Here is a 25,620-nt window from a genome sequence, read left to right as displayed (position 1 = left end):
TTCGCGTTGGTCGGCGCAGCGTCGGCGACGCAACGCAAAACGCATGCACAACGCAGTGTTTTGTGACGCATGAGTCCAACGTTACAAAAATTGACACTTCACTTTTTTCAAAAGACGCATGCGTCGAACAACGCAGGACGACGCAGGCACTTGCGCCCTATGCGTTTTCTATAGACACTAATGTTTTTTTTTTGCCGCATTTACGAGGCAAGTGCGACGCATGCTTTTTTTTAGGACAGGCTGTTACAGGTTGTGACGGTATGAGGTGGGCTGTTACAGGTTGTGATGGTTTGAGGCAGGCTGTTACAGGTTGTGACGGTTTGAGGCAGGTTGTTACAGGTTGTGATCATTTGAGGCAGATTGTCACAGGTTTTGATGATTTGAGGCAGGCTGTTACAGGTTGTGATGATTTGAGGCAGGCTGTTACAGGTTGTGATGGTTTGAGGCAGGCTGTTACAGGTTGTGGTGGTTTGAGGCAGGCTGTTACAGGTTGTGATGGTTTGAGGCAGGCTGTCACAGGTTGTTATGGTTTGAGGCAGGCTGTTACAGGTTGTGATGATTTGAGGCAGGCTGTTACAGGTTGTGATGGTTTGAGGCAGGCTGTCACAGGTTGTTATGGATTGAGGCGGGCTGTTACAGGTTGTTATGGTTTGAGGCGGGCTGTTACAGGTTGTGACGGTTTGAGGCAGGCTGTTACAGGTTGTGATGGTTTGAGGCGGGCTGTTACAGGTTGTGATGGTTTGAGGCAGGCTGTTACAGGTTGTGGTGGTTTGAGGCAGGCTGTTACAGGTTGTGATGGATTGAGGCAGGCTGTTACAGGTTGTGACAATGTATCCAACAACAATGTAACAAACCCATAAGTCGAAAACTCTAGTACTAAAGATTGAACCCCCCTAGTCATGGTGGCCTCCAAGACTGACCATCATGGCTACCACTCAGCTTTCTGCTCACCCTGATAGGAGGATCCTCAGATGCCAGCCCGGAAGTCTGAGTGTTTATATGCCATGTATATATTTTTTGCATGTGCTGAAAGATGTAAACCATAAATAAACAGAGTAGACCCTTAAAATGTGATCACAATGGCCCTAATATGTACGCTGCGCTGGTGACCAGACGGAGAATTCAGTGGAGAATGATCCCCACAAACTTTTCTCCAACTTCTCAGCTAAGAGTCGTCCTCTCCTTAGCGGCTATAACCCCCATGCGCGGTAACACGGAGTCATTTGCTCTTCCAAATTAAAAGAGCGCTGGAGGCGAGCGGAGTAATAGCTCAGCCGGGCAAGTAATGTAAGCGAAGGACGCAGTGATCGCCAATGACCCGCGGCAGAATCATCAACATCCTCCGAAGAGAAGAGAAGAAGCTTCCTGCTGCGGATTCCTTATAACTGGAGACGCTCGGTGATGCGACACATGAAAGAGCGGGTGACACAGCGGCCGCTGCGCGTCTCTTTAAAGAGCCCCCCCAACTTATAAAGGAAACCTTCAGACGTCCTCTCCTGTCACAATGAATACCGTCACAAGCTGAGGATAAATCCGTCACCCAACTTCACCCTGATATGGAGGTAAAATCTGCCACTCAGGGGCTGGAAATGCCGGATGACCACAGATAAAACCGCCAACAAACCAGCTGCACTGCGTTCATTAATCGCTGTTACACTGTATCACTGGTGATAATCCCTCCCCCCAGGACCTGCACTGGGGGTCTAGTAGTCGTCACACAGAAAAGAACAAGTCCTGGTGGCCGAACGATGTCAGGGACATGGCGGTCAGATCTGCAGAGCTTCCATCAGTGGCCTCTGCTGTGCCGTATGAAGAGCTGACTTAGATACGGTACAGCGAGCGCAGAAATAAGAAGCTGAAGCTCTAATTAGCTCCTCCGATGGGGCCCCTGGGGCTCCTGCTCCACACCGCGCCGACGCCGAATACTACAATCCGAGGTGTCCTCATTTATACCGATCCTTCCAATCAGAGTCCACGGAAACTAGAACTTAACACAAACTTTATTTTACTATATGGGTGTATTTACTTCATTACTAAACTCCATTCACCTCCAGAGCTGCACTCACTATTCTGCTGTTACATCCAGTCTTATCCTCCAGTCACCTCCAGAGCTGCACTCAGTATTCTGCTGTTACATCGTGTCTTATCCTTCAGTCACCTCCAGAGTTGCACTCAGTATTCTACTGTTACATCGTGTCTTATCCTCCTGTCACCTCCAGAGCTGCATTCACTATTCTACTGTTACATCCAGTTTTATCCTCCTGTCATCTCCAGAGCTGCACTCACTATTCTGCTGCTACATCATGTCTTATCTTCCTGTCACCTCCAGAGCTGCACTGACAATTCTGCTGTTATATTGTGTCTTATCTTCCTATCACCTCCAAAGCTGCACTCACTGTTCTGCTGTTACATCTTGTCTTAACCTCATGTCACCCCCAGAGCTGCACTCACTATTCTGCTGCTACATCATGTCTTATCCTCCAGTCACCTCCACAGCTGCACTCACTATTCTGCTGCTACATCATGTCTTATCTTCCTGTCACCTCCAGAGCTGCACTCACTATTCTGCTGTAACATCATGTCTTATCCTCCAGAGCTGTACTCACTACTCTGCTGTTACATCAGGTCTTACCCTCCAGTCACCTCCAGAGCTGCACTCACGATTCTGCTTTTACATTGTGTCTTATCTTCCAGTCAGTAGTTATATTCTTGTACATAGGGGCAGTATTATAATAGTTATATTCTTGTACATAAGGGCAGTATTATAGTAGTTATATTCTTGTACATAGGAGCAGTATTATAGTAGTTATATTCTTGTACATAGGAGCAGTATTATAGTAGTTATATTCTTGTACATAGGGAGCAGTATTATAGTAGTTATATTCTTGTACATAGGAGCAGTATTATAGTAGTTATATTCTTGTACATAGGGGTAGTATTATAGTAGTTATATTCTTGTACATAGGAGCAGTATTATAGTAATTATATTCTTGTACATAGGGGCAGTATTATAGTAGTTATATTCTTGTACATAGGAGCAGTATTATAGTAGTTATATTCTTGTACATAGGAGCAGTATTATAGTAGTTATATTCTTGTACATAGGAGCAGTATTATAGTAGTTATATTCTTGTACATAGGAGCAGTATTATAGTAGTTATATTCTTACACATAGGAGCAGTATTATAGTAGTTATATTCTTGTACATAGAAGCAGTATTATAGTAGTTATATTCTTACACATAGGAGGCAGTATTATAGTAGTTATATTCTTGTACATAGGGGCAGTATTATAGTAGTTATATTCTTGTATATAGGAGCAGTATTATAGTAGTTATATTCTTGTACATAGGGGCAGTATTATAGTAGTTATATTCTTGTACATAAGGGCAGTATTATAGTAGTTATATTCTTGTACATAGGGGCAGTATTATAGTAGTTATATTCTTGTAAATAAGGGCAGTATTATAGTAGTTATATTCTTGTACATAGGGGCAGTATTATAGTAGTTATATTCTTGTACATAGAAGCAGTATTATAGTAGTTATATTCTTACACATAGGGGCAGTATTATAGTAGTTATATTCTTGTACATAGGGGCAGTATTATAGTAGTTATATTCTTGTATATAGGAGCAGTATTATAGTAGTTATATTCTTGTACATAGGGGCAGTATTATAGTAGTTATATTCTTGTACATAAGGGCAGTATTATAGTAGTTATATTCTTGTACATAGGGGCAGTATTATAGTAGTTATATTCTTGTAAATAAGGGCAGTATTATAGTAGTTATATTCTTGTACATAGGGGCAGTATTATAGTAGTTATATTCTTGTACATAGAAGCAGTATTATAGTAGTTATATTCTTGTACATAGGGAGCAGTATTATAGTAGTTATATTCTTGTACATAGGAGCAGTATTATAGTAGTTATATTCTTGTATATAGGAGCAGTATTATAGTAGTTATATTCTTGTACATAGGGGCAGTATTATAGTAGTTATATTCTTGTACATAGGGGGCAGTATTATAGTAGTTATATTCTTGTACATAGGAGCAGTATTATAGTAGTTATATTCTTGTATATAGGAGCAGTATTATAGTAGTTATATTCTTGTACATAGGAGCAGTATTATAGTAGTTATATTCTTGTACATAGGGGCAGTATTATAGTAGTTATATTCTTGTACATAAGGGCAGTATTATAGTAGTTATATTCTTGTACATAGGGGCAGTATTATAGTAGTTATATTCTTGTAAATAAGGGCAGTATTATAGTAGTTATATTCTTGTACATAGGGGCAGTATTATAGCAGTTATATTCTTGTACATAAGGGCAGTATTATAGTAGTTATATTCTTGTACATAGGGGCAGTATTATAGTAGTTATATTCTTGTACATAGGGGCAGTATTATAGTAGTTATATTCTTGTATATAGGAGCAGTATTATTGTAGTTATATTCTTGTACATAGGGGGCAGTATTATAGTAGTTATATTCTTGTACATAGGGGCAGTATTATAGTAGTTATATTCTTGTACATAGAAGCAGTATTATAGTAGTTATATTCTTACACATAAGGGCAGTATTATAGTAGTTATATTCTTGTACATAGGGGCAGTATTATAGTAGTTATATTCTTGTACATAGGGAGCAGTATTATAGTAGTTATATTCTTACACATAGGGGCAGTATTATAGTAGTTATATTCTTGTACATAGGGGGCAGTATTATAGTAGTTATATTCTTGTACATAGGGGCAGTATTATAGTAGTTATATTCTTGTACATAGGGAGCAGTATTATAGTAGTTATATTCTTGTACATAGGAGCAGTATTATAGTAGTTATATTCTTGTACATAGGGGCAGTATTATAGTAGTTATATTCTTGCACATAGGGGCAGTATTATAGTAGTTATATTCTTGTACATAGGGAGCAGTATTATAGTAGTTATATTCTTGTACATAGGGGCAGTATTATAGTAGTTATATTCTTGTACATAGGGGCAGTATTATAGTAGTTATATTCTTGTATATAGGGGCAGTATTATAGTAGTTATATTCTTGTATATAGGGCAGTATTATAGTAGTTATATTCTTGTAGATAGGAGCAGTATTATAGTAGTTATATTCTTGTACATAAAAGCAGTATTATAGTAGTTATATTCTTGCACATAGGGCAGTATTATAGTAGTTATATTCTTGTACATAGGGCAGTATTATAGTAGTTATATTCTTGTACATAGGAGCAGTATTATAGTAGTTATATTCTTGTATATAGGAGTATTATAGTAGTTATATTCTTGCACATAGGGCAGTATTATAGTAGTTATATTCTTGTACATAGGGCAGTATTATAGTAGTTATATTCCTGTACATAGGGGCAGTATTATAGTAGTTATATTCTTGTACATAGGAGCAGTATTATAGTAGCTATATTCTTGTACATAGGGGGCAGTATTACAGTAGTTATATTCTTGTATATAGGGGCAGTATTATAGTAGCTATATTCTTGTATATAGGGGCAGTATTATAGTAGTTATACTCTTGTACATAGGGAGCAGTATAGTAGTTATATTCATGTACATAGGGGGCAGTATTATAGTAGTTATATTCTTGTATATAGGAGCAGTATTATAGTAGTTATATTCTTGTACATAGGAGCAGTATTATAGTAGTTATATTCTTGTACATAGGAGCAGTATTATAGTAGCTATATTCTTGTACATAGGGGGCAGTATTATAGTAGTTATATTCTTGTACATAGGAGCAGTATTATAGTAGTTATATTCTTGTACATAGGGGCAGTATTACAGTAGTTATATTCTTGTACATAGGAGCAGTATTATAGTAGTTATATTCTTGTATATAGGGCAGTATTATAGTAGTTATATTCTTGTACATAGGGGGCAGTATTATAGTAGTTATATTCTTGTACACAGGGGCGGTATTTTACTTGCTATGCTGTACATAGTGGGGAAAGTTATTAGTCTTTCTCCCTTACCCTTGATAAACCTATGACTTTTGCGCCGCGGTAATCGCTATGACAGCTATAGAGCGAGTGTCTTGATGCAGATCGGCGCTGACAGGCTAATATCTGAGCAGTTGGTTTTCTCATCGTCCAGGATCCGTTCAGATCAGCTGAAATCCCGGGATTATTTCGGGGCTTTCATGTGGCATTGTGCTGGAGGAGTATGATATGACATCCTGACACAGTGTAACAGGCTAAGGAAGTCCAAGCTCTGCAGCGGCGGCGTCCTCATCATCCGCGGCGGTCGGTAAACGAGCGTGCCTATCTCTCTCGGAAACACGAGTTTGAAGATAAAATGTGTGAAATCCCATGTAGGGATTTATGCCGCACACTGCACATATGGCATGTAAGCTCGCATTAACACAATCCCTGAAAATCTATTTGCCACGCTGGAGAACGGAGAGAGCGGCTCCGACAAGTAATCACATTTTACGTGTGCACAGAAGAGGCCGCCGCTTTCACCCCACAACAATGGCTTCTTCACAGAAGTCGGCACAGAAGTCGCTGGTGGCTCCAGGTTTAATCTCAATTAACGAGCGGCGCCTTAAGACTGAATTAAGTAAATGGTTTTATTTAATATCATTCAATCCGTTAATGGACGAGGAAACGGCGGCGAAAGTTACAATGCAAGGAAATCCGCGGAGACTCTGATGGGATGAGAACGACTGTGGCACTGATGCCACTCTGACCTCGCCAGATTCTGCAGCGCCAGTGCCGCTCTGGCCTCCCTAGATCCTGCGGCGCCGGTGTCGCTCTGGCCTCGCCAGATTCTGCAGCGCCAGTGCCGCTCTGGCCTCGCCAGATTCTGCAGCGCCAGTGCCGCTCTGGCCTCCCTAGATCCTGCAGCGCCGGTGTAGCTCTGGCCTCGCCAGATTCTGCAGCGCCAGTGCCGCTCTGGCCTCCCTAGATCCTGCAGCGCCGGTGTAGCTCTGGCCTCGCCAGATTCTGCAGCGCCAGTGCCGCTCTGGCCTCGCCAGATTCAGCAGCACCAGTGCCGCTCTGGCCTCGCCAGATTCTGCAGCGCCAGTGCCGCTCTGGCCTCGCCAGATTCTGCAGCGCCAGTGCCGCTCTGGCCTCGCCAGATTCTGCAGCGCCAGTGCCGCTCTGGCCTCGCCAGATTCTGCAGCGCCAGTGCCGCTCTGGCCTCGCCAGATTCTGCAGCGCCAGTGCCGCTCTGGCCTCCCTAGATCCTGCAGCGCCGGTGTCGCTCTGGCCTCGCCAGATTCTGCAGCGCCGGTGTCGCTCTGGCCTCGCCAGATTCTGCAGTGCCGATGCCGCTCTGGCCTCACTGGATTCTGCAGCACCGGTGCCGCTCTGGCCTCGCCAGATTCTGCAGCGCCAGTGCCGCTCTGGCCTCGCCAGATTCTGCAGCGCCAGTGCCGCTCTGGCCTCGCCAGATTCTGCAGCGCCAGTGCCGCTCTGGCCTCGCCAGATTCTGCAGCGCCAGTGCCGCTCTGGCCTCCCTAGATCCTGCAGCGCCGGTGTCGCTCTGGCCTCGCCAGATTCTGCAGCGCCGGTGTCGCTCTGGCCTCGCCAGATTCTGCAGTGCCGATGCCGCTCTGGTCTCGCTGGATTCTGCAGCCCTGGTGCCGCTCTGGTCTCGCCAGATTCTGCAGCGCCGGTGCCGCTCTGGTCTCGCCGGATTCTGCAGCGCCGGTGCCGCTCTTTAAAGGGCCAGTGTCCTGTCTGTCTGTCTATAGTGCCTACTCGCTGCATAATGAAATGTTCAGCAATGTCACGCTGCACTTTTTTCAAGAAGTCTACTTGCTGTCAGTAAATCCAGAAAGGCGGCAAACTTGTAGATAGCAAGCGCTTCTCATACAGATGCAGGACTTGTTACAATGTGTCGGTGTAGGCAATGACTGGACTCTAGGGCAGTAGAGGGACGACTACTGATGTGACACTTTGTAACATCCCATCAGATAAGGTGCAAATAATGAATATTCCCACAGACTGACAGGAAGCAGAGATCTTGAGAATTGTAAGGGACGGAGATACAAAGTCTATTAGAAAGCAGCAGAAGGTTTGTTGACGCAGTGATGGACGCTGGCCCTTTAAGAACGATTCCTGTTCCTTATAGATGATTATAACTTATTTAGTATCAGTAATCACCGAGACTGTGCTGACACCATACCCCCAGAATGTACAGGAAACGCCGTCACCTCACAGCCCAGCCGAACTTCCAGGAGGAGTAACAGAGGAGCAGCAGGTAGGAGACTGGAGATATGAGATTTCACGGGGAATGCAAATATGTACTAAAACAACCTTGTCAGGTGCGACGGCAGGCCGCTCCCAGGAGGGCTGGGGGAGGGGAAATTAAAGGGGGAAAGTTTAAAATAAACTTTTTGCAACTTTTTCCCGTAACCAGAAAGAAGAGAGCGGCACTGGTGGCGCCACCTACCATTGAGTTGTGTTGGTACGGGGGACTCCTGTGGTCGCAGGCGTCTTGCGTCAAAAGTGAAACTGCCTGAAACTCCTCCGACTGCGTCTTGTTGGGGAAGGTGGCGTGCAGGGGAAGGTGAAAGGCGGCCAGGCCTCCGCTCTCCTCGTCTTCCATTTTCTGCCGGCTTGTCACCATGGCTACCTCTCCATCTGCTTCCCCATACGGAGAGGCTGGTCGCTTGGAAGACATCCTGGAAGGAACAAAAGAGGAGAAAATAATGAATCCTCCACATAAATCCTTAATGCCGTCATTGTGTTGTTAGGGTCCATTGTAACAGAAATGGCTTTTTGTGCTTAAAGCGAGCAGGAATCCGTCCAAATACCACTGCAAAGCGAACGCGGCGAGGAACAATGACCAGGCAGGTAGCGACAGAACACGGCGTGTTTGTTATGAGAATAATCAACTAATAGCGCATTCTTCTTGGCTTCTGAAATGAGAAATTTCACCTATAAAACATTATCCACTGGAGGCCGCCCCCGGGGAGGAAACGCCATTCACGTACGGTGCCGCCAAATCTGGCCCCGCCGAACGCTGGGACGCAGGCGAAAAACAGAAAACATCCATCTGCAAAGTTTATTTACTAATCAGATCCGATCTGGAGAGTAATCTAGTGGGTCCAAGTCACAGGCGACGCGGCCACAGCGATGGCTGCAGCAATGGGCCCCCGGCATTATCTAAGAACTGATCACAAACCTGCTGTCAATCCCAACAATCACGGAGAAAAAGGGCTTATTCTATTCAGAGAAGTTTTACAACTTTTTAATAGACTTTGTCCCCAGTTTATCAATGACTGTTTGCCATAAAACTCCGCAAAATGTCACAACTCGCAGCTTTGCAAAACTTTTTGGAAACTTTTCTCACTTTTACACCCAAAAAAAACAGATCTAAATTCATCACAGTTTGCACCCTGAAAGTGGCAACACAGATGACAGAAGTGTGCGGCATCCCAAGGACAGAAGTGCACGGCATCCCGAGGACAGAAGTGTGCGGCATCCCGAGGCACAAGTGTGCGGCACCCCGAGGCAGAGGTATGCGGCACCCCGAGGCAGAAGTGCACGGCATTCCAAGGACAGAAGTGCACGGCATCCCGAGGCAGAAGTGCACGGCATCCCGAGGACAGAAGTGTGCGGCATCCCGAGGCAGAGGTATGCGGCACCCCGAGGCACAAGTGTGCGGCATCCCGAGGACAGAAGTGCGCGGCATCCCGAGGACAGAAGTGCGCGGCACCCCGAGGCAGAGGTATGCGGCATCCCGAGGCACAAGTGCGCGGCATCCCGAGGCACAAGTGCGCGGCATCCCGAGGCACAAGTGCGCGGCATCCCGAGGCACAAGTGCGCGGCATCCCGAGGCACAAGTGCGCGGCATCCCGAGGCACAAGTGCGCGGCATCCCGAGGACAGAAGTGTGCGGCATCCCGAGGCAGAAGTGTGCGGCATCCCGAGGCAGAAGTGTGCGGCATCCCGAGGACAGAAGTGTGCGGCACCCCGAGGCAGAGGTATGCGGCACCCCGAGGCACAAGTGTGCGGCATCCCGAGGACAGAAGTGCGCGGCATCCCGAGGACAGAAGTGTGCGGCATCCCGAGGACAGAAGTGTGCGGCATCCCGAGGACAGAAGTGTGCGGCACCCCGAGGCAGAGGTATGCGGCACCCCGAGGCACAAGTGTGCGGCATCCCGAGGACAGAAGTGCGCGGCATCCCGAGGACAGAAGTGTGTGGCATCCCGAGGCAGAAGTGTGCGGCATCCCGAGGCAGAAGTGTGCGGCATCCCGAGGACAGAAGTGTGCGGCACCCGAGGCAGAGGTATGCGGCACCCCGAGGCACAAGTGCGCGGCATCCCGAGGCACAAGTGCGCGGCATCCCGAGGCACAAGTGCGCGGCATCCCGAGGCACAAGTGCGCGGCATCCCGAGGACAGAAGTGTGCGGCATCCCGAGGCAGAAGTGTGCGGCATCCTGAGGACAGAAGTGTGCGGCATCCCGAGGACAGAAGTGTGCGGCATCCCGAGGCACAAGTGCGCGGCATCCCGAGGACAGAAGTGTGCGGCACCCCGAGGCAGAGGTATCCGGCACCCCGAGGCACAAGTGTGCGGCATCCCGAGGACAGAAGTGCGCGGCATCCCGAGGCACAAGTGCGCGGCATCCCGAGGACAGAAGTGTGCGGCATCCCGAGGCAGAAGTGTGCGGCATCCCGAGGCAGAAGTGTGCGGCATCCCGAGGACAGAAGTGTGCGGCACCCGAGGCAGAGGTATGCGGCACCCCGAGGCACAAGTGTGCGGCATCCCGAGGACAGAAGTGCGCGGCATCCCGAGGCACAAGTGCGCGGCATCCCGAGGCACAAGTGCGCGGCATCCCGAGGCACAAGTGCGCGGCATCCCGAGGACAGAAGTGTGCGGCATCCCGAGGCAGAAGTGTGCGGCATCCTGAGGCAGAAGTGTGCGGCATCCCGAGGACAGAAGTGCGCGGCATCCCGAGGCACAAGTGCGCGGCATCCCGAGGACAGAAGTGTGCGGCACCCGAGGCAGAGGTATGCGTCACCCCGAGGCACAAGTGTGCGGCATCCCGAGAACAGAAGTGCGCGGCATCCCGAGGCACAAGTGCGCGGCATCCCGAGGACAGAAGTGCGCGGTATCCCGAGGCAGAAGTGTGCGGCATCCCGAGGCAGAAGTGTGCGGCATCCCGAGGCAGAAGTATGCGGCATCCCGAGGACAGAAGTGTGCGGCATCCCGAGGACAGAAGTGTGCGGCATCCCGAGGCAGAAGTGTGCGGCATCCCGAGGCAGAAGTATGCGGCATCCCGAGGACAGAAGTGTGCGGCATCCCGAGGACAGAAGTGTGCGGCATCCCGAGGACAGAAGTGTGCGGCATCCCGAGGACAGAAGTGTGCGGCATCCCGAGGACAGAAGTGTGCGGCATCCCGAGGACAGAAGTGTGCGGCATCCCGAGGACAGAAGTGTGCGGCATCCCGAGGACAGAAGTGTGCGGCATCCCGAGGACAGAAGTGTGCGGCATCCCGAGGACAGAAGTGTGCGGCATCCCGAGGACAGAAGTGTGCGGCATCCCGAGGACAGAAGTGTGCGACATCCCGAGGCCGGAGTAACTGCAGTCTGGTGGAGTGATGAAGAAAACTCATTAATAGATGTGAGCATCGTACCTCACTGCACCAGCCGGACTGGAGAGAAAAACATTTTAATTCTTCCCCAGTTCCAAGCAAAACCTCTGCTGACTGTCAGGGACTGGAAGCATTCTTCACACTCCCAGTGCAGGGCAGGGTACAGAACCGATAGTTTGTTTCAATGTGTCACAATGTAACACCTGCTTCTCTGGACTTCGCCGAGGCTGAAAAACAATCATCACAGCCCCAGACGCGACCTGCGGAGACACTGAGGAGCTAACAGAAGCCCCACGTAAAGGAGGGAAAGAGACGGACACAGGAGCTGACAGCAGAACTCCCACGTAACAATCAGAACCGTTCTGTGGGGAAAATACTGATATCAGGTTTCAGAAATATTTACAGAAATGTATCAACATTTATACAGATCAGGCCGGATTCACATTAGCGTTTCTGCGCGCAGCAAAGGTCTGAGTCCTTCTTTCCTTAAGATCGCGTCTGGCGGGCGTCAAATGACGCACAGGGACGTATCCGCATACAACGCATGTCCGTGGGTACACAAGGCTAAATATAGGTACGCAGGACACATGCGGATCTATGCGGATCTTAAGGAAAGAAGTGCGCAGGCCTACGCTAATGTGAAACCGGTCTAATGTAGTAAATGTCACCTGCAGTCCTATGTAACACCACAGATAACACAGTGATAACTCTGAGTACAGATAATGTAGTAGATGTCACCTGCAGTCCTATGTAACACCACAGATAACACAGTGATAACTCTGAGTACAGATAATGTAGTAGATGTCACCTGCAGTCCTATGTAACACCACAGATAACAGTGATATCTCTCTGAGTACAGATAATGTAGTAGATGTCACCTGCAGTCCTATGTAACACCAGAGATAACAGTGATATCTCTCTGAGTACAGATAATGTAGTAGATGTCACCTGCAGTCCTATGTAACACCACAGATAACACAGTGATAACTCTTTGAGTACAGATAATGTAGTAGACGTCACCTGCAGTCCTATGTAACACACAGATAACATAGTGATAACTCTCTGAGTACAGATAATGTAGTAGATGTCACCTGCAGTCCTATGTAACACCACAGATAACAGTGATATCTCTCTGAGTACAGATAATGTAGTAGATGTCACCTGCAGTCCTATGTAACACCACAGATAACACAGTGATGACTCTCTGAGTACAGATAATGTAGCAGATGTCACCTGCAGTCCTATGTAACACCACAGATAACACAGTGATAACTCTCTGAGTACAGATAATGTAGTAGATGTCACCTGCAGTCCTATGTAACACCACAGATAATACAGTGATCACTCTCTGAGTACAGATAATGTAGTAGATGTCACCTGCAGTCCTATGTAACACCACAGATAACAGTGATATCTCTCTGAGTACAGATAATGTAGTAGATGTCACCTGCAGTCCTATGTAACACCACAGATAACACAGTGATACCTCTCTGAGTACAGATAATGTAGTAGATGTCACCTGCAGTCCTATGTAACACCACAGATAACACAGTGATAACTCTCTGAGTACAGATAATGTAGATGTCACCTGCAGTCCTATGTAACACCACAGATAACACAGTGATAACTCTCTGAGTACAGATAATGGAGTAGATGACACCTGCAGTCCTATGTAACACCACAGATAACAGTGATAACTGAGTACAGATCATGTAGTAAATGTCACCTGCAGTCCTATGTAACACCACAGATAACACAGTGATAACTCTCTGAGTACAGATAATGTAGAGATGTCACCTGCAGTCCTATGTAACACCACACATAACACAGTGATAACTCTCTGAGTACAGATAATGTAGTAGATGTCACCTGCAGTCCTATGTAACACCACAGATAACACAGTGATAACTCTCTGAGTACAGATAATGTAGTAGATGTCACCTGCAGTCCTATGTAACACCACAGATAACACAGTGATAATTATCGGAGTACAGATAATGTAGTAGATGTCACCTGCAGTCCTATGTAACACCACAGATAACACAGTGATAACTCTCTGAGTACAGATAATGTAGTAGATGTCACCTGCAGTCCTATGTAACACCACAGATAACAGTGATAACTGAGTACAGATCATGTAGTAGATGTCACCTGCAGTCCTATGTAACACCACAGATAACACAGTGATCACTCTCTGAGTACAGATAATGTAGTAGATGCCACCTGCAGTCCTATGTAACACCACAGATAACAGTGATAACTCCCTGAGTACAGATAATGTAGATGTCACCTGCAGTCCTGTGTAACACCACCGATAACACAGTCATAATTCTCTGAGTACAGATAATGTAGTAGATGTCACCTGCAGTCCCATGTAACACCACAGATAACAGTGATAACTCTCTGAGTACAGATAATATAGTAGATGTCACCTGCAGTCCTATGTAACACCACAGATAACAGTGATAACTGAGTACAGATCATGTAGTAGATGTCACCTGCAGTCCTATGTAACACCACAGATAACACAGTGATCACTCTCTGAGTACAGATAATGTAGTAGATGCCACCTGCAGTCCTATGTAACACCACAGATAACACAGTGATAACTCCCTGAGTACAGGTAATGTAGTAGATGTCACCTGCAGTCCTATGTAACACCACAGATAACAGTGATAACTCTCTGAGTACAGATAATGTAGTAGATGTCACCTGCAGTCCTATGTAACACCACAGATAACACAGTGATAACTCCCTGAGTACAGATCATGTAGTAGATGTCACCTGCAGTCCTATGTAACACCACAGATAACACAGTGATAACTCTCTGAGTACAGATAATGTAGTAGATGTCACCTGCAGTCCTATGTAACACCACAGATAACACAGTGATAACTCTCTGAGTACAGATAATGTAGTAGATGTCACCTGCAGTCCTATGTAACACCACAGATAACAGTGATAACTCCCTGAGTACAGGTAATGTAGTAGATGTCACCTGCAGTCCTATGTAACACCACAGATAACACAGTGATAACTCTTTGACTACAGATCATATAGTAGTATAGCAGTCCTATGTAAGCCCTCAGTGTCAGACAGACTTGACTGGGGATGGCGGGGCAATCGGCAGCCGTGCACACCTTGCGATGTGACCCCCATGTGTCTGGGGCTCGGCCATTGGCGGCAGATCATCTTCCTGGGGACACAAGGGGTTAAACAGAGCGCAGTCCTGCCCGGGAATCACACAGGTTCTGACCCGGATCCATGAGTGTAGACGGGCTCGCTGCCGGCACGGGGGGGGGGGGGGGGGGACATAGGCCAATCCTGCTGTCTCCCCACCCCGCAGGGCGCAGGTGCAGCAGCAGTTGTTGTCCCCCTGCAGATCTGACACCTCCTCAGCAGCAGGAATGTGTCAGTTAGGTGAGATGATCCCTGTGTCCCGGCCAGAGGTGCGATTCCCAGAAAAGCAGAGGCCCAGCTGAGTAAACCTGACCCAGAGCAGTGAGTGTCAGCTCCTGGGACCAGGCTCCCCTCCCCCACCCCTGGGAACCAGAGAGCAGCAGCAGCACATGTACTAGTGATGTCAGATGGACAATCCTGATTACAGTACATGGGGGCCACACACGGGGGCCACAGGGCAGTCACCCAGCTCTCTGCACACCCAACATGGCATACATCTCTACAATGCTGCAGTCCCCCCAGCAATGTGTCTACCTGTCAGTAGTCACTTCAGTCCTGGCATTCTATTCATGAACCAGGAAGCCCAGGATGAACGTAGGATCCTCCCAGATAGAGGAACTGCAGAGAAGGCTGTTGTAATGGAATGGATACATCCCCCATGTACGGACCCTCACAGAGCCCATAACCGACTCGTGGTCTGCTCGGACCCCATCTCCGCACAGCACAGGGCTGGGGAGGGAGGGAGGCTGGAGCGGCTGGGCCCAACCTGAGGAATTCCAGGTATTTAATGTAACAGTAAGAAGTGACTGACAGCAGCACCTACAGGGTCTCCCTGCACCCACAAATGAGGGAGGGCTTGTTACAATGTATCAGCCCAGATAATCCCCTTCACCTGCACATTTACTACACTGCAAAAAAGAAACACAAAAACAAATGTAACAAAAACAAAGAAAATAAATAACTAGCAACAAAGTAACAACCAGAACATAAACACGATCAGTGACAATGTCAGGAGACCCCCGGGCATCCGAGACCATGCACAGAACGGGCACAAAGACCCTTTAAAAGGAACCTGTCACGTTGGTCTGCAGGATGCAAAAGGAGTCCGACGTACATTTACTCATTGTAGCCTGGCGCAGGCGCACCGCATCCCACCCCATGGGCAGTCACACCACATCCCACCCGGGGGGCAGTCACACCGCATCCCCACCCCGGAGGAAGTCACACCGCATCCCACCACATGGGCAGTCACACCACATCCCACCCGGGGGGCAGTCACACCGCATCCCCACCCCGGAGGAAGTCACACCGCATCCCACCACATGGGCAGTCACACCACATCCCACCCCGGGGGCAGTCACACCGCATCCCCACCCCGGAGGAAGTCACACCGCATCCCACCCCATGGGCAGTCACACCACATCCCACCCCGGGGGCAGTCACACCGCATCCCCACCCCAGGGGCAGTCACACCACATCCCACCCCAGGGGCAGTCACACCACATCCCACCCCAGGGGCAGTCACACCGCATCCCCACCCCGGAGGAAGTCACACCGCATCCCACCCCAGGGGCAGTCACACCGCATCCCCACCCCGGAGGAAGTCACACCACATCCCACCCCAGGGGCAGTCACACCACATCCCACCCCATGGGCAGTCACACCACATCCCACCCCGGGGGCAGTCACACCGCATCCCACCCCAGGGGCAGTCACACCACATCCCACCCCAGGGGCAGTCACACCACATCCCACCCCAGGGGCAGTCACACCGCATCCCCACCCCGGAGGAAGTCACACCGCATCCCACCCCAGGGGCAGTCACACCACATCCCACCCCGTAGGCAGTCACACCGCATCCCACCCCGTGGGCAGTCACACCACATCCCACCCCAGGGGCAGTCACACCACATCCCACCCCAGAGGCAGTCACACCACATCCCACCCTGTGGGCAGTCACACCGCATCCCACCCCAGGGGCAGTCAACACCACATCCCACCCGGGGGGCAGTCACACCGCATCCCCACCCCGGAGGAAGTCACACCGCATCCCACCACATGGGCAGTCACACCACATCCCACCCGGGGGGCAGTCACACCGCATCCCCACCCCGGAGGAAGTCACACCGCATCCCACCCCATGGGCAGTCACACCACATCCCACCCGGGGGGCAGTCACACCGCATCCCCACCCCGGAGGAAGTCACACCGCATCCCACCACATGGGCAGTCAACACCACATCCCACCCCGGGGGCAGTCACACCGCATCCCCACCCCGGAGGAAGTCACACCGCATCCCACCCCATGGGCAGTCAACACCACATCCCACCCCGGGGGCAGTCACACCGCATCCCCACCCCGGAGGAAGTCACACCGCATCCCACCCCATGGGCAGTCACACCACATCCCACCCGGGGGGCAGTCACACCGCATCCCCACCCCGGAGGAAGTCACACCGCATCCCACCACATGGGCAGTCAACACCACATCCCACCCCGGGGGCAGTCACACCGCATCCCCACCCCGGAGGAAGTCACACCGCATCCCACCCCATGGGCAGTCACACCACATCCCACCCGGGGGGCAGTCACACCGCATCCCCACCCCGGAGGAAGTCACACCGCATCCCACCACATGGGCAGTCAACACCACATCCCACCCCGGGGGCAGTCACACCGCATCCCCACCCCGGAGGAAGTCACACCGCATCCCACCCCATGGGCAGTCACACCACATCCCACCCCGGGGGCAGTCACACCGCATCCCCACCCCGGAGGAAGTCACACCGCATCCCACCCCAGGGGCAGTCACACCACATCCCACCCCGTAGGCAGTCACACCACATCCCACCCCAGGGGCAGTCACACCACATCCCACCCCAGGGGCAGTCACACCACATCCCACCCTGTGGGCAGTCACACCGCATCCCACCCCAGGGGCAGTCAAACCACATCCCACCCCAGGGGCAGTCACACCACATCCCACCCCAGGGGCAGTCACACCACATCCCACCCCGTGGGCAGTCACACCACATCCCACCCCGTGGGCAGTCACACCGCATCCCACCCCGGGAAAAAGTCACACCGCATCCCACTCCGGAGGAAGTCACACCACATCCCACCCCGGGGGCAGTCACACCGCATCCCACCCCATGGGCAGTCACACCACATCCCACCCCGGGGGCAGTCACACCGCATCCCCACCCCGGAGGAAGTCACACCGCATCCCACCCCGGGGGCAGTCACACCACATCCCACCCCGGGGGCAGTCACACCGCATCCCCACCCCGGAGGAAGTCACACCGCATCCCACCCCAGGGGCAGTCACACCACATCCCACCCCAGGGGCAGTCACACCACATCCCACCCCGTGGGCAGTCACACCACATCCCACCCCGGAAAAAGTCACACCGCATCCCACCCCGGGGGCAGTCACACCGCATCCCACCCCGAAGGAAGTCACGCCGCATCCCACCCCGGAGGAAGTAACACTACATCCCACCCCAGGGGCAGTCACACCGCATCCCCACCCCGGAGGAAGTCACACCGCATCCCACCCCATGGGCAGTCACACCACATCCCACCCCGGGGGCAGTCACACCGCATCCCCACCCCGGAGGAAGTCACACCGCATCCCACGCCAGGGGCAGTCACACCACATCCCACCCCGTAGGCAGTCACACTGCATCCCACCCCGTGGGCAGTCACACCACATCCCACCCCAGGGGCAGTCACACCACATCCCACCCCAGGGGCAGTCACACCACATCCCACCCTGTGGGCAGTCACACCGCATCCCACCCCAGGGGCAGTCAAACCACATCCCACCCCAGGGGCTGTCACACCACATCCCACCCCAGGGGCAGTCACACCACATCCCACCCCGTGGGCAGTCACACCACATCCCACCCCGTGGGCAGTCACACCGCATCCCACCCCGGAAAAAGTCACACCGCATCCCACCCCGGAGGAAGTCACACCACATCCCACCCCGGGGGCAGTCACACCGCATCCCACCCCATGGGCAGTCACACCACATCCCACCCCGGGGGCAGTCACACCGCATCCCCACCCCGGAGGAAGTCACACCGCATCCCACCCCGGGGGCAGTCACACCACATCCCACCCCGGGGGCAGTTACACCGCATCCCCACCCCGGAGGAAGTCACACCGCATCCCACCCCAGGGGCAGTCACACCGCATCCCACCCCGTAGGCAGTCACACTGCATCCCACCCCGGAGGAAGTCACACCACATCCCACCCCAGGGGCAGTCACACCACATCCCACCCCAGGGGCAGTCACACCACATCCCACCCCATGGGCAGTCACACCACATCCCACCCCGGAAAAAGTCACACCGCATCCCACCCCGGGGGGCAGTCACACCGCATCCCACCCCGGAAAAAGTCACACCGCATCCCACCCCGGAGGAAGTCACACCACATCCCACCCCGGGGGCAGTCACACCGCATCCCACCCCATGGGCAGTCACACCACATCCCACCCCGGGGGCAGTCACACCGCATCCCCACCCCGGAGGAAGTCACACCGCATCCCACCCCGGGGGCAGTCACACCACATCCCACCCCGGGGGCAGTCACACCGCATCCCCACCCCGGAGGAAGTCACACCGCATCCCACCCCAGGGGCAGTCACACCGCATCCCACCCCGTAGGCAGTCACACTGCATCCCACCCCGGAGGAAGTCACACCACATCCCACCCCAGGGGCAGTCACACCACATCCCACCCCAGGGGCAGTCACACCACATCCCACCCCGTGGGCAGTCACACTACATCCTCACCCCGTGGACAGTCACACCGCATCCCACCCCGAAGGAAGTCACACCGCATCCCACCCCGGAGGATGTCACACTGCATCCTCACCCCGTGGGCAGTCACACAGCATCTCACCCCAGAGGAAGTCACACCGCATCCCACCCCGGAGGAAGTCACACTGCATCCTCACCCCGTGGGCAGTCACACTACATCCTCACCCCGTGGACAGTCACACCGCATCCCACCCCTGCTCCGCGAAATTCTATTTCCAAAGTTTTACACCAGATACTAACAAAAACTCATTGATGAATTGAGACTAAAGGACATTTGTGCCTTTTTTGCTTTCTTTTTGGTGTTTTTCGTTCGCACATTTCCCTCCTTATAATTTGTGGATTATTTTAAGTCCATCTTATGTGTGCATCGCTTTGGGAGGGTTTTTAGAAGTTCAAGATGTTTCAAGCTGATTAATAAATTACATTTTTAAAAGTTGCAATTTTTGGGAACAAATATATTCCAATCTCTTTCTTTCTACTACAAATATTGCAACATTTGCACAAAGTGAGACTTTTTGGGGCTAAAACCTTGCAAAAAAGAATAAAGACAAAAAACTTGAGATTTTCTATTTTGAGATAAATTAATTGTTTATGTCATGAATTCGTTGCCCAACTGTTAGGCCGCGCTCACATGTAGCGTAAATGCTGCTTTTTATCTGCAGGCGTCCACACCACAATAACAATCTTTTCTGATTTTTGACACGTTTTTGCCTCCATTTGATGCATTTTTTATATACAGAAAAGCTTTGATTCTGCAGGGAGTGGGGGTCAGCGCAGGCAGGGAGTGGGGGGTCAGCGCAGGCAGGGAGTGGGGGGTCAGCGCAGGCAGGGAGTGGGGGAAGTGCAGACAGTCAGTGGGGGTCAGCGCAGGCTGTGAGTGGGGGTCAGCGCAGGAAGTGAGTGGGGGTCAGTGCAGACAGTCAGTGGAGGGCTGCGCAGGCAGTCAGTGGGGGTCAGCGCAGGCAGTGAGTGGGGGTCAGCGCAGACAGTCAGTGGAGGGTCAGCGCAGACAGTCAGTGGAGGGCTGAGCAGGCAGTCAGTGGGGGTCAGCGCAGTCAGTGGGGGTCAGCGCAGACAGTCAGTGGGGGTCAAAGCAGACAGTCAGTGGGGGGCCGCGCAGGCAGTGAGTGGGGGGCAGCGCAGTGAGTGGGGGACAGCGCAGGCAGTGAGTGGGGGGCAGCGCAGGCAGTGAGTGGGGGGCGGCGCAGGCAGTCAGTAGGGGCCGCGCAGGCAGTCAGTAGGGGCCGCGCAGGCAGTCAGTGGGGGGCCGCGCAGGCAGTCAGTGGGGGGCCGCGCAGGCAGTCAGTGGGGGGCCGCGCAGGCAGTCAGTGGGGGGCCGCGCAGGCAGTCAGTAGGGGCCGCGCAGGCAGTCAGTGGGGGGCCGCGCAGGCAGTCAGTGGGGGCAGCGCAGGCAGTGAGTGGGGGGCAGCGCAGGCAGTCAGTGGGGGGCAGCGCAGGCAGTCAGTGGGGGGCCGCGCAGGCAGTCAGTGGAGGCAGGTATTAGGGACGTTGCTGCTTATCTCGGCCTTTGAAGCTTTGCATGCTCAGTGGGGGGACGCCGTGCTGGTGACCCCACTATCACAGAGAACAGAGCGGAGATTTGTCATTGAAGAGGCGCACAGAACTTCGCTCGCCGGTACGAGGGGAGCCGCGAGGCAGCAGCACAGTGTGAGCGGCAGACGTGAGCTGTATCATGTCCCCGCCGCTGACATCAATCACGCGGCCATCGCTCTCACACACCATCCTAATTACAATGACCCCCATGTTGATGTAGAAGGTCATTATAGCGCCCCCCACGGGCCACAATGAGGAGCAGCGTGAAGCCAGGATGACACGGGAAGACGAGAGTGGAGGGAAACTTCACACTGAAGACGTCCCGAGCTGAAAATGTCACATCTACCGCTGGAGAGCGAAGCGGCGACACAGGAACATCCGCCACACGGGCAGCACCGACACCGGGGGAGACGAGTTCTGTGCAGAGACGGAGCGCACTCCTCTATCTGTGTCTCATGGAGGAGTCTGGGACTCCCGGAGGACATTACCCCCGACTGCATTGTCCCCCTGTACAGATGGTGGAGGGGGATAGTGCTATGGGCTGTTATCAGGGGGCGGCCGCGGAAATCTTCATCTTCACAAGACATTGTGGACAATTGTAGCTTCAGCTTTGTGGGAACAGTTGGAGAAGACCTTATCTGCCCCCATGACTGTGCCCGAAGAACACGATCATTACAGACATGGAGGGGGGACGTGAGAGGCCGCACAGAGCCTGGACCCCCAGCCCCATCCTATAAGGGACATTGTGAGCCCGGCCTCCCTCCAACAACAGGGTCTGACCCCAAAAATGCTCTTCTGGATAAAGGGGTAGAAAGGAAAACCCCACAGACGCCTCCAAAAACCTGAAGAAATCACAGAAGAGCGAGAGCCGATATATCTGCAGAGCGCGACTCCATAATAATGTCTACGGAGGACAGAGAAGCCCCCGGAGCTGGATGTGGGGGACACATACTTTTCTACATATAGCTTAGATAAATGGGGCAACTCAAGTATCATCATTATTCTGTACCCCGAGTGTCAGTGTCATTCTCAAGTACTCCACATATCAGTGTCAGTATCCCATCCCCCGAGCGTCCGTATCCCGTCCCCCGAGCATCAGAACACCGTCCCCCGAATGTCAGCATCCCGTCCCCCTAGTGTCAGCATCCCCGCTCTTGAGTGTCAGAACACCGTCCCCTCAGCGTCAGTATCCCGTCCCCCGAGCGTCAGTATCCCGTCCCCCGAGCGTCAGCATCCCGTCCCCCGAGCGTCAGCATCCCGTCCCCCTAGTGTCAGCATCCCCGCCCTTGAGTGTCAGAACACCGTCCCCCGAGCGTCAGTATCCCGTCCCCCGAGCGTCAGCATCCCGTCCCCCGAGCGTCAGCATCCCGTCCCCCGAGCGTCAGCATCCCGTCCCCCGAGCGTCAGCATCCCGTCCCCCGAGCGTCAGCATCCCGTCCCCCGAGCGTCAGCATCCCGTCCCCCGAGCGTCAGCATCCCGTCCCTTGAGTGTCAGTATCCCGTCCCCCGAATGTCAGTATCCCGTCCCCCGAGTGTCAGCATCCCGTCCCTTGAGTGTCAGTATCCCATCCCCGAGTGTCAGTATCCCGTCCCCCGAATGTCAGTATCCCGTCCCCCGAGCGTCAGCATCCCGTCCCCCGAGTGTCAGCATCCCGTCCCTTGAGTGTCAGCATCCCGTCCCCCGAGCATCAGTATCCCATCCCCGAGCGTCAGTATCCCATCCCCCGAGCGTTAGTATCCCGTCCCCCGAGCGTCAGCATCCCGTCCCCCGAGCGTCAGCATCCCGTCCCCCGAGCGTCAGCATCCCGTCCCCCGAGCGTCAGCATCCCGTCCCCCGAGCGTCAGCATCCCGTCCCCCGAGCGTCAGCATCCCGTCCCCCGAGCGTCAGCATCCCGTCCCTTGAGTGTCAGTATCCCGTCCCCCGAACGTCAGTATCCCGTCCCCTGAGCGTCAGCATCCCATCCCCCGAGCGTCAGCATCCCGTCCCCCGAGCGTCAGCATCCCGTCCCCCTAGTGTCAGCATCCCCGCCCTTGAGTGTCAGAACACCGTCCCCCGAGCGTCAGTATCCCGTCCCCCGAGCGTCAGTATCCCGTCCCCCGAGCGTCAGTATCCCGTCCCCCGAGCGTCAGTATCCCGTCCCCCGAGCGTCAGTATCCCGTCCCCCGAGCGTCAGTATCCCGTCCCCCGAGCGTCAGTATCCCGTCCCCCGAGCGTCAGCATCCCGTCCCCCGAGCGTCAGCATCCCGTCCCCCGAGCGTCAGCATCCCGTCCCCCGAGCGTCAGCATCCCGTCCCCCGAGCGTCAGCATCCCGTCCCCCGAGCGTCAGCATCCCGTCCCCCGAGCGTCAGCATCCCGTCCCCCGAGCGTCAGCATCCCGTCCCCCGAGCGTCAGCATCCCGTCCCCCGAGCGTCAGCATCCCGTCCCCCGAGCGTCAGCATCCCGTCCCCCGAGCGTCAGCATCCCGTCCCCCGAGCGTCAGCATCCCGTCCCCCGAGCGTCAGTATCCCGTCCCCCGAGCGTCAGCATCCCGTCCCCCGAGCGTCAGCATCCCGTCCCTTGAGTGTCAGTATCCCGTCCCCCGAATGTCAGTATCCCGTCCCCCGAGTGTCAGCATCCCGTCCCTTGAGTGTCAGTATCCCATCCCCGAGTGTCAGTATCCCGTCCCCCGAATGTCAGTATCCCGTCCCCCGAGCGTCAGCATCCCGTCCCCCGAGTGTCAGCATCCCGTCCCTTGAGTGTCAGCATCCCGTCCCCCGAGCATCAGTATCCCATCCCCGAGCGTCAGTATCCCGTCCCCCGAGCGTTAGTATCCCGTCCCCCGAGCGTCAGCATCCCGTCCCCCGAGCGTCAGCATCCCGTCCCCCGAGCGTCAGCATCCCGTCCCCCGAGCGTCAGCATCCCGTCCCTTGAGTGTCAGTATCCCGTCCCCCGAACGTCAGTATCCCGTCCCCTGAGCGTCAGCATCCCGTCCCCCGAGCGTCAGCATCCCGTCCCCCGAGCGTCAGCATCCCGTCCCCCGAGTGTCAGTATCCCGTCCCCCGAGCGTCAGTATCCCGCCCCCCGAACGTCAGTATCCCGCCCCCCGAACGTCAGTATCCCGTCCCCCGAGTGTCAGTATCCCGTCCCCCGAGTGTCAGTATCCTGTCCCCCGAGTGTCAGCGTCATTATCCCGTATCCCGACCAATAAAGATAAAGGTGTCTCGATACTTGTGGGACATTTTTCCTGCGCTTGCTCCATACAGGAATAATCAGCGGCGCCTGTGGCTGCTGCTCTCCAGATGAATGATATCTGAATACGGGGGGATTGGAGCGGCACTTGATAACGTGTCACACTGCAGTTATTCCCGCTGCTGCGACCTCGCTTTATGACGGGGGACCCTTCAGTCATGTGGCGGGGTGCACTTAACAATAACATAATAACACTCATTAATATTATTTTTTAGCCACTTAACACAGAAAACAGAGCGAGTCGCTGCCTCAATGTGGCGAAATAAAGTGTGAGCGGAATAATGGAGGGTTTTGTGCGCACAGCAGAGGGAGCACGGTTTATTGAGCGCAACATTTCCACAAATTCCAGATCCGACTTAACCCCGCATTGTCGCAGACCCTCAGTGAATAACTACCACTTTTCTCGGAGGCAGACGGATTCTACTCCCAGCGGACGCTCCGGAGAAAAGAGCCTTTGTCTAAGACTTGTGAAATCCCCACTTGTAGGAGAGACTCCCCCGACATCTGGACACTCGGAAACGCAGAAACGTCTCAGGACGAAGAAGAGACCGGAGAATAACGGCGAAAGACAGAGCGCAACAATGTATCAGAAACAAACTGATGGACACTTTATGGATTCTGACCCGGGTACCAGAAGGCGCTCTATTGTTCTCTGTTATCAGCCATTTAAGACCGTTATTACAAGAACGAGGATCTGATTCATCATCGCACTTTTCTTTGAAGAGATTTTTTATTTTTAGTGGCTGTAGTATTAGCGGCATTTTTTAAGTTGTCTTTCTATTTTTTCTCAACAACTTTTCTTACTTCTTGGCACATCTCCCTGCAGTCCCGACCTGGAGAAAGGTTACACATTTTTACAGGATTTGTGACTTTTGATGCTTAATAGTCACAAATATAAAAGACAAGAAAAAATATGATTTTTAATTTGACCCCAAATTCATAAGCCGCCAGGGACTGAAAGCAGCCAGGGACAGAAAGAGGGACACACAGCAGCCAGGAACAGAAAGCCGCCAGGGACAGAAAGCTGCCAGGGACAGAAAGTCGCCAGGGACAGAAAGCGGCCAGGGACAGAAAGCGGCCAGGGACAGAAAGCGGCCAGGGACAGAAAGCTGCCAGGGACTGAAAGCAGCCAGGGACTGAAAGCAGACAGGGACTGAAAGCAGACAGGGACTGAAAGCAGACAGGGACTGAAAGCCGCCAGAGACAGAAAGACGTCAGGGACAGAAAGAGGGACACACAGCAG

At 52.7% G+C, this 25,620-nt stretch overlaps 1 protein-coding gene across 4 annotated transcripts in view; it reads right to left on the bottom strand.

The window, feature by feature from the left end:
• SOX5 (SRY-box transcription factor 5) overlaps positions 1 to 25,620 on the bottom strand; it is a 311,081-nt gene that overhangs the window by 239,070 nt on the left and 46,391 nt on the right. For all 4 annotated transcript variants that reach the window (XM_077267202.1, XM_077267204.1, XM_077267205.1 and 1 more), the window contains one exon: positions 8,432 to 8,663. In XM_077267202.1, the coding sequence (XP_077123317.1) occupies positions 8,432 to 8,663 (232 nt within the window). The remainder of the gene's footprint in view (positions 1 to 8,431; positions 8,664 to 25,620) is intronic.

This window comes from Ranitomeya variabilis, chromosome 5, assembly GCF_051348905.1.
Source record: "Ranitomeya variabilis isolate aRanVar5 chromosome 5, aRanVar5.hap1, whole genome shotgun sequence".
NCBI classification, from domain to species: domain Eukaryota; kingdom Metazoa; phylum Chordata; class Amphibia; order Anura; family Dendrobatidae; genus Ranitomeya; species Ranitomeya variabilis.
Note: the sequence above shows the minus strand (reverse complement) of the source record. Positions and strands in the feature narration are given on the sequence as shown.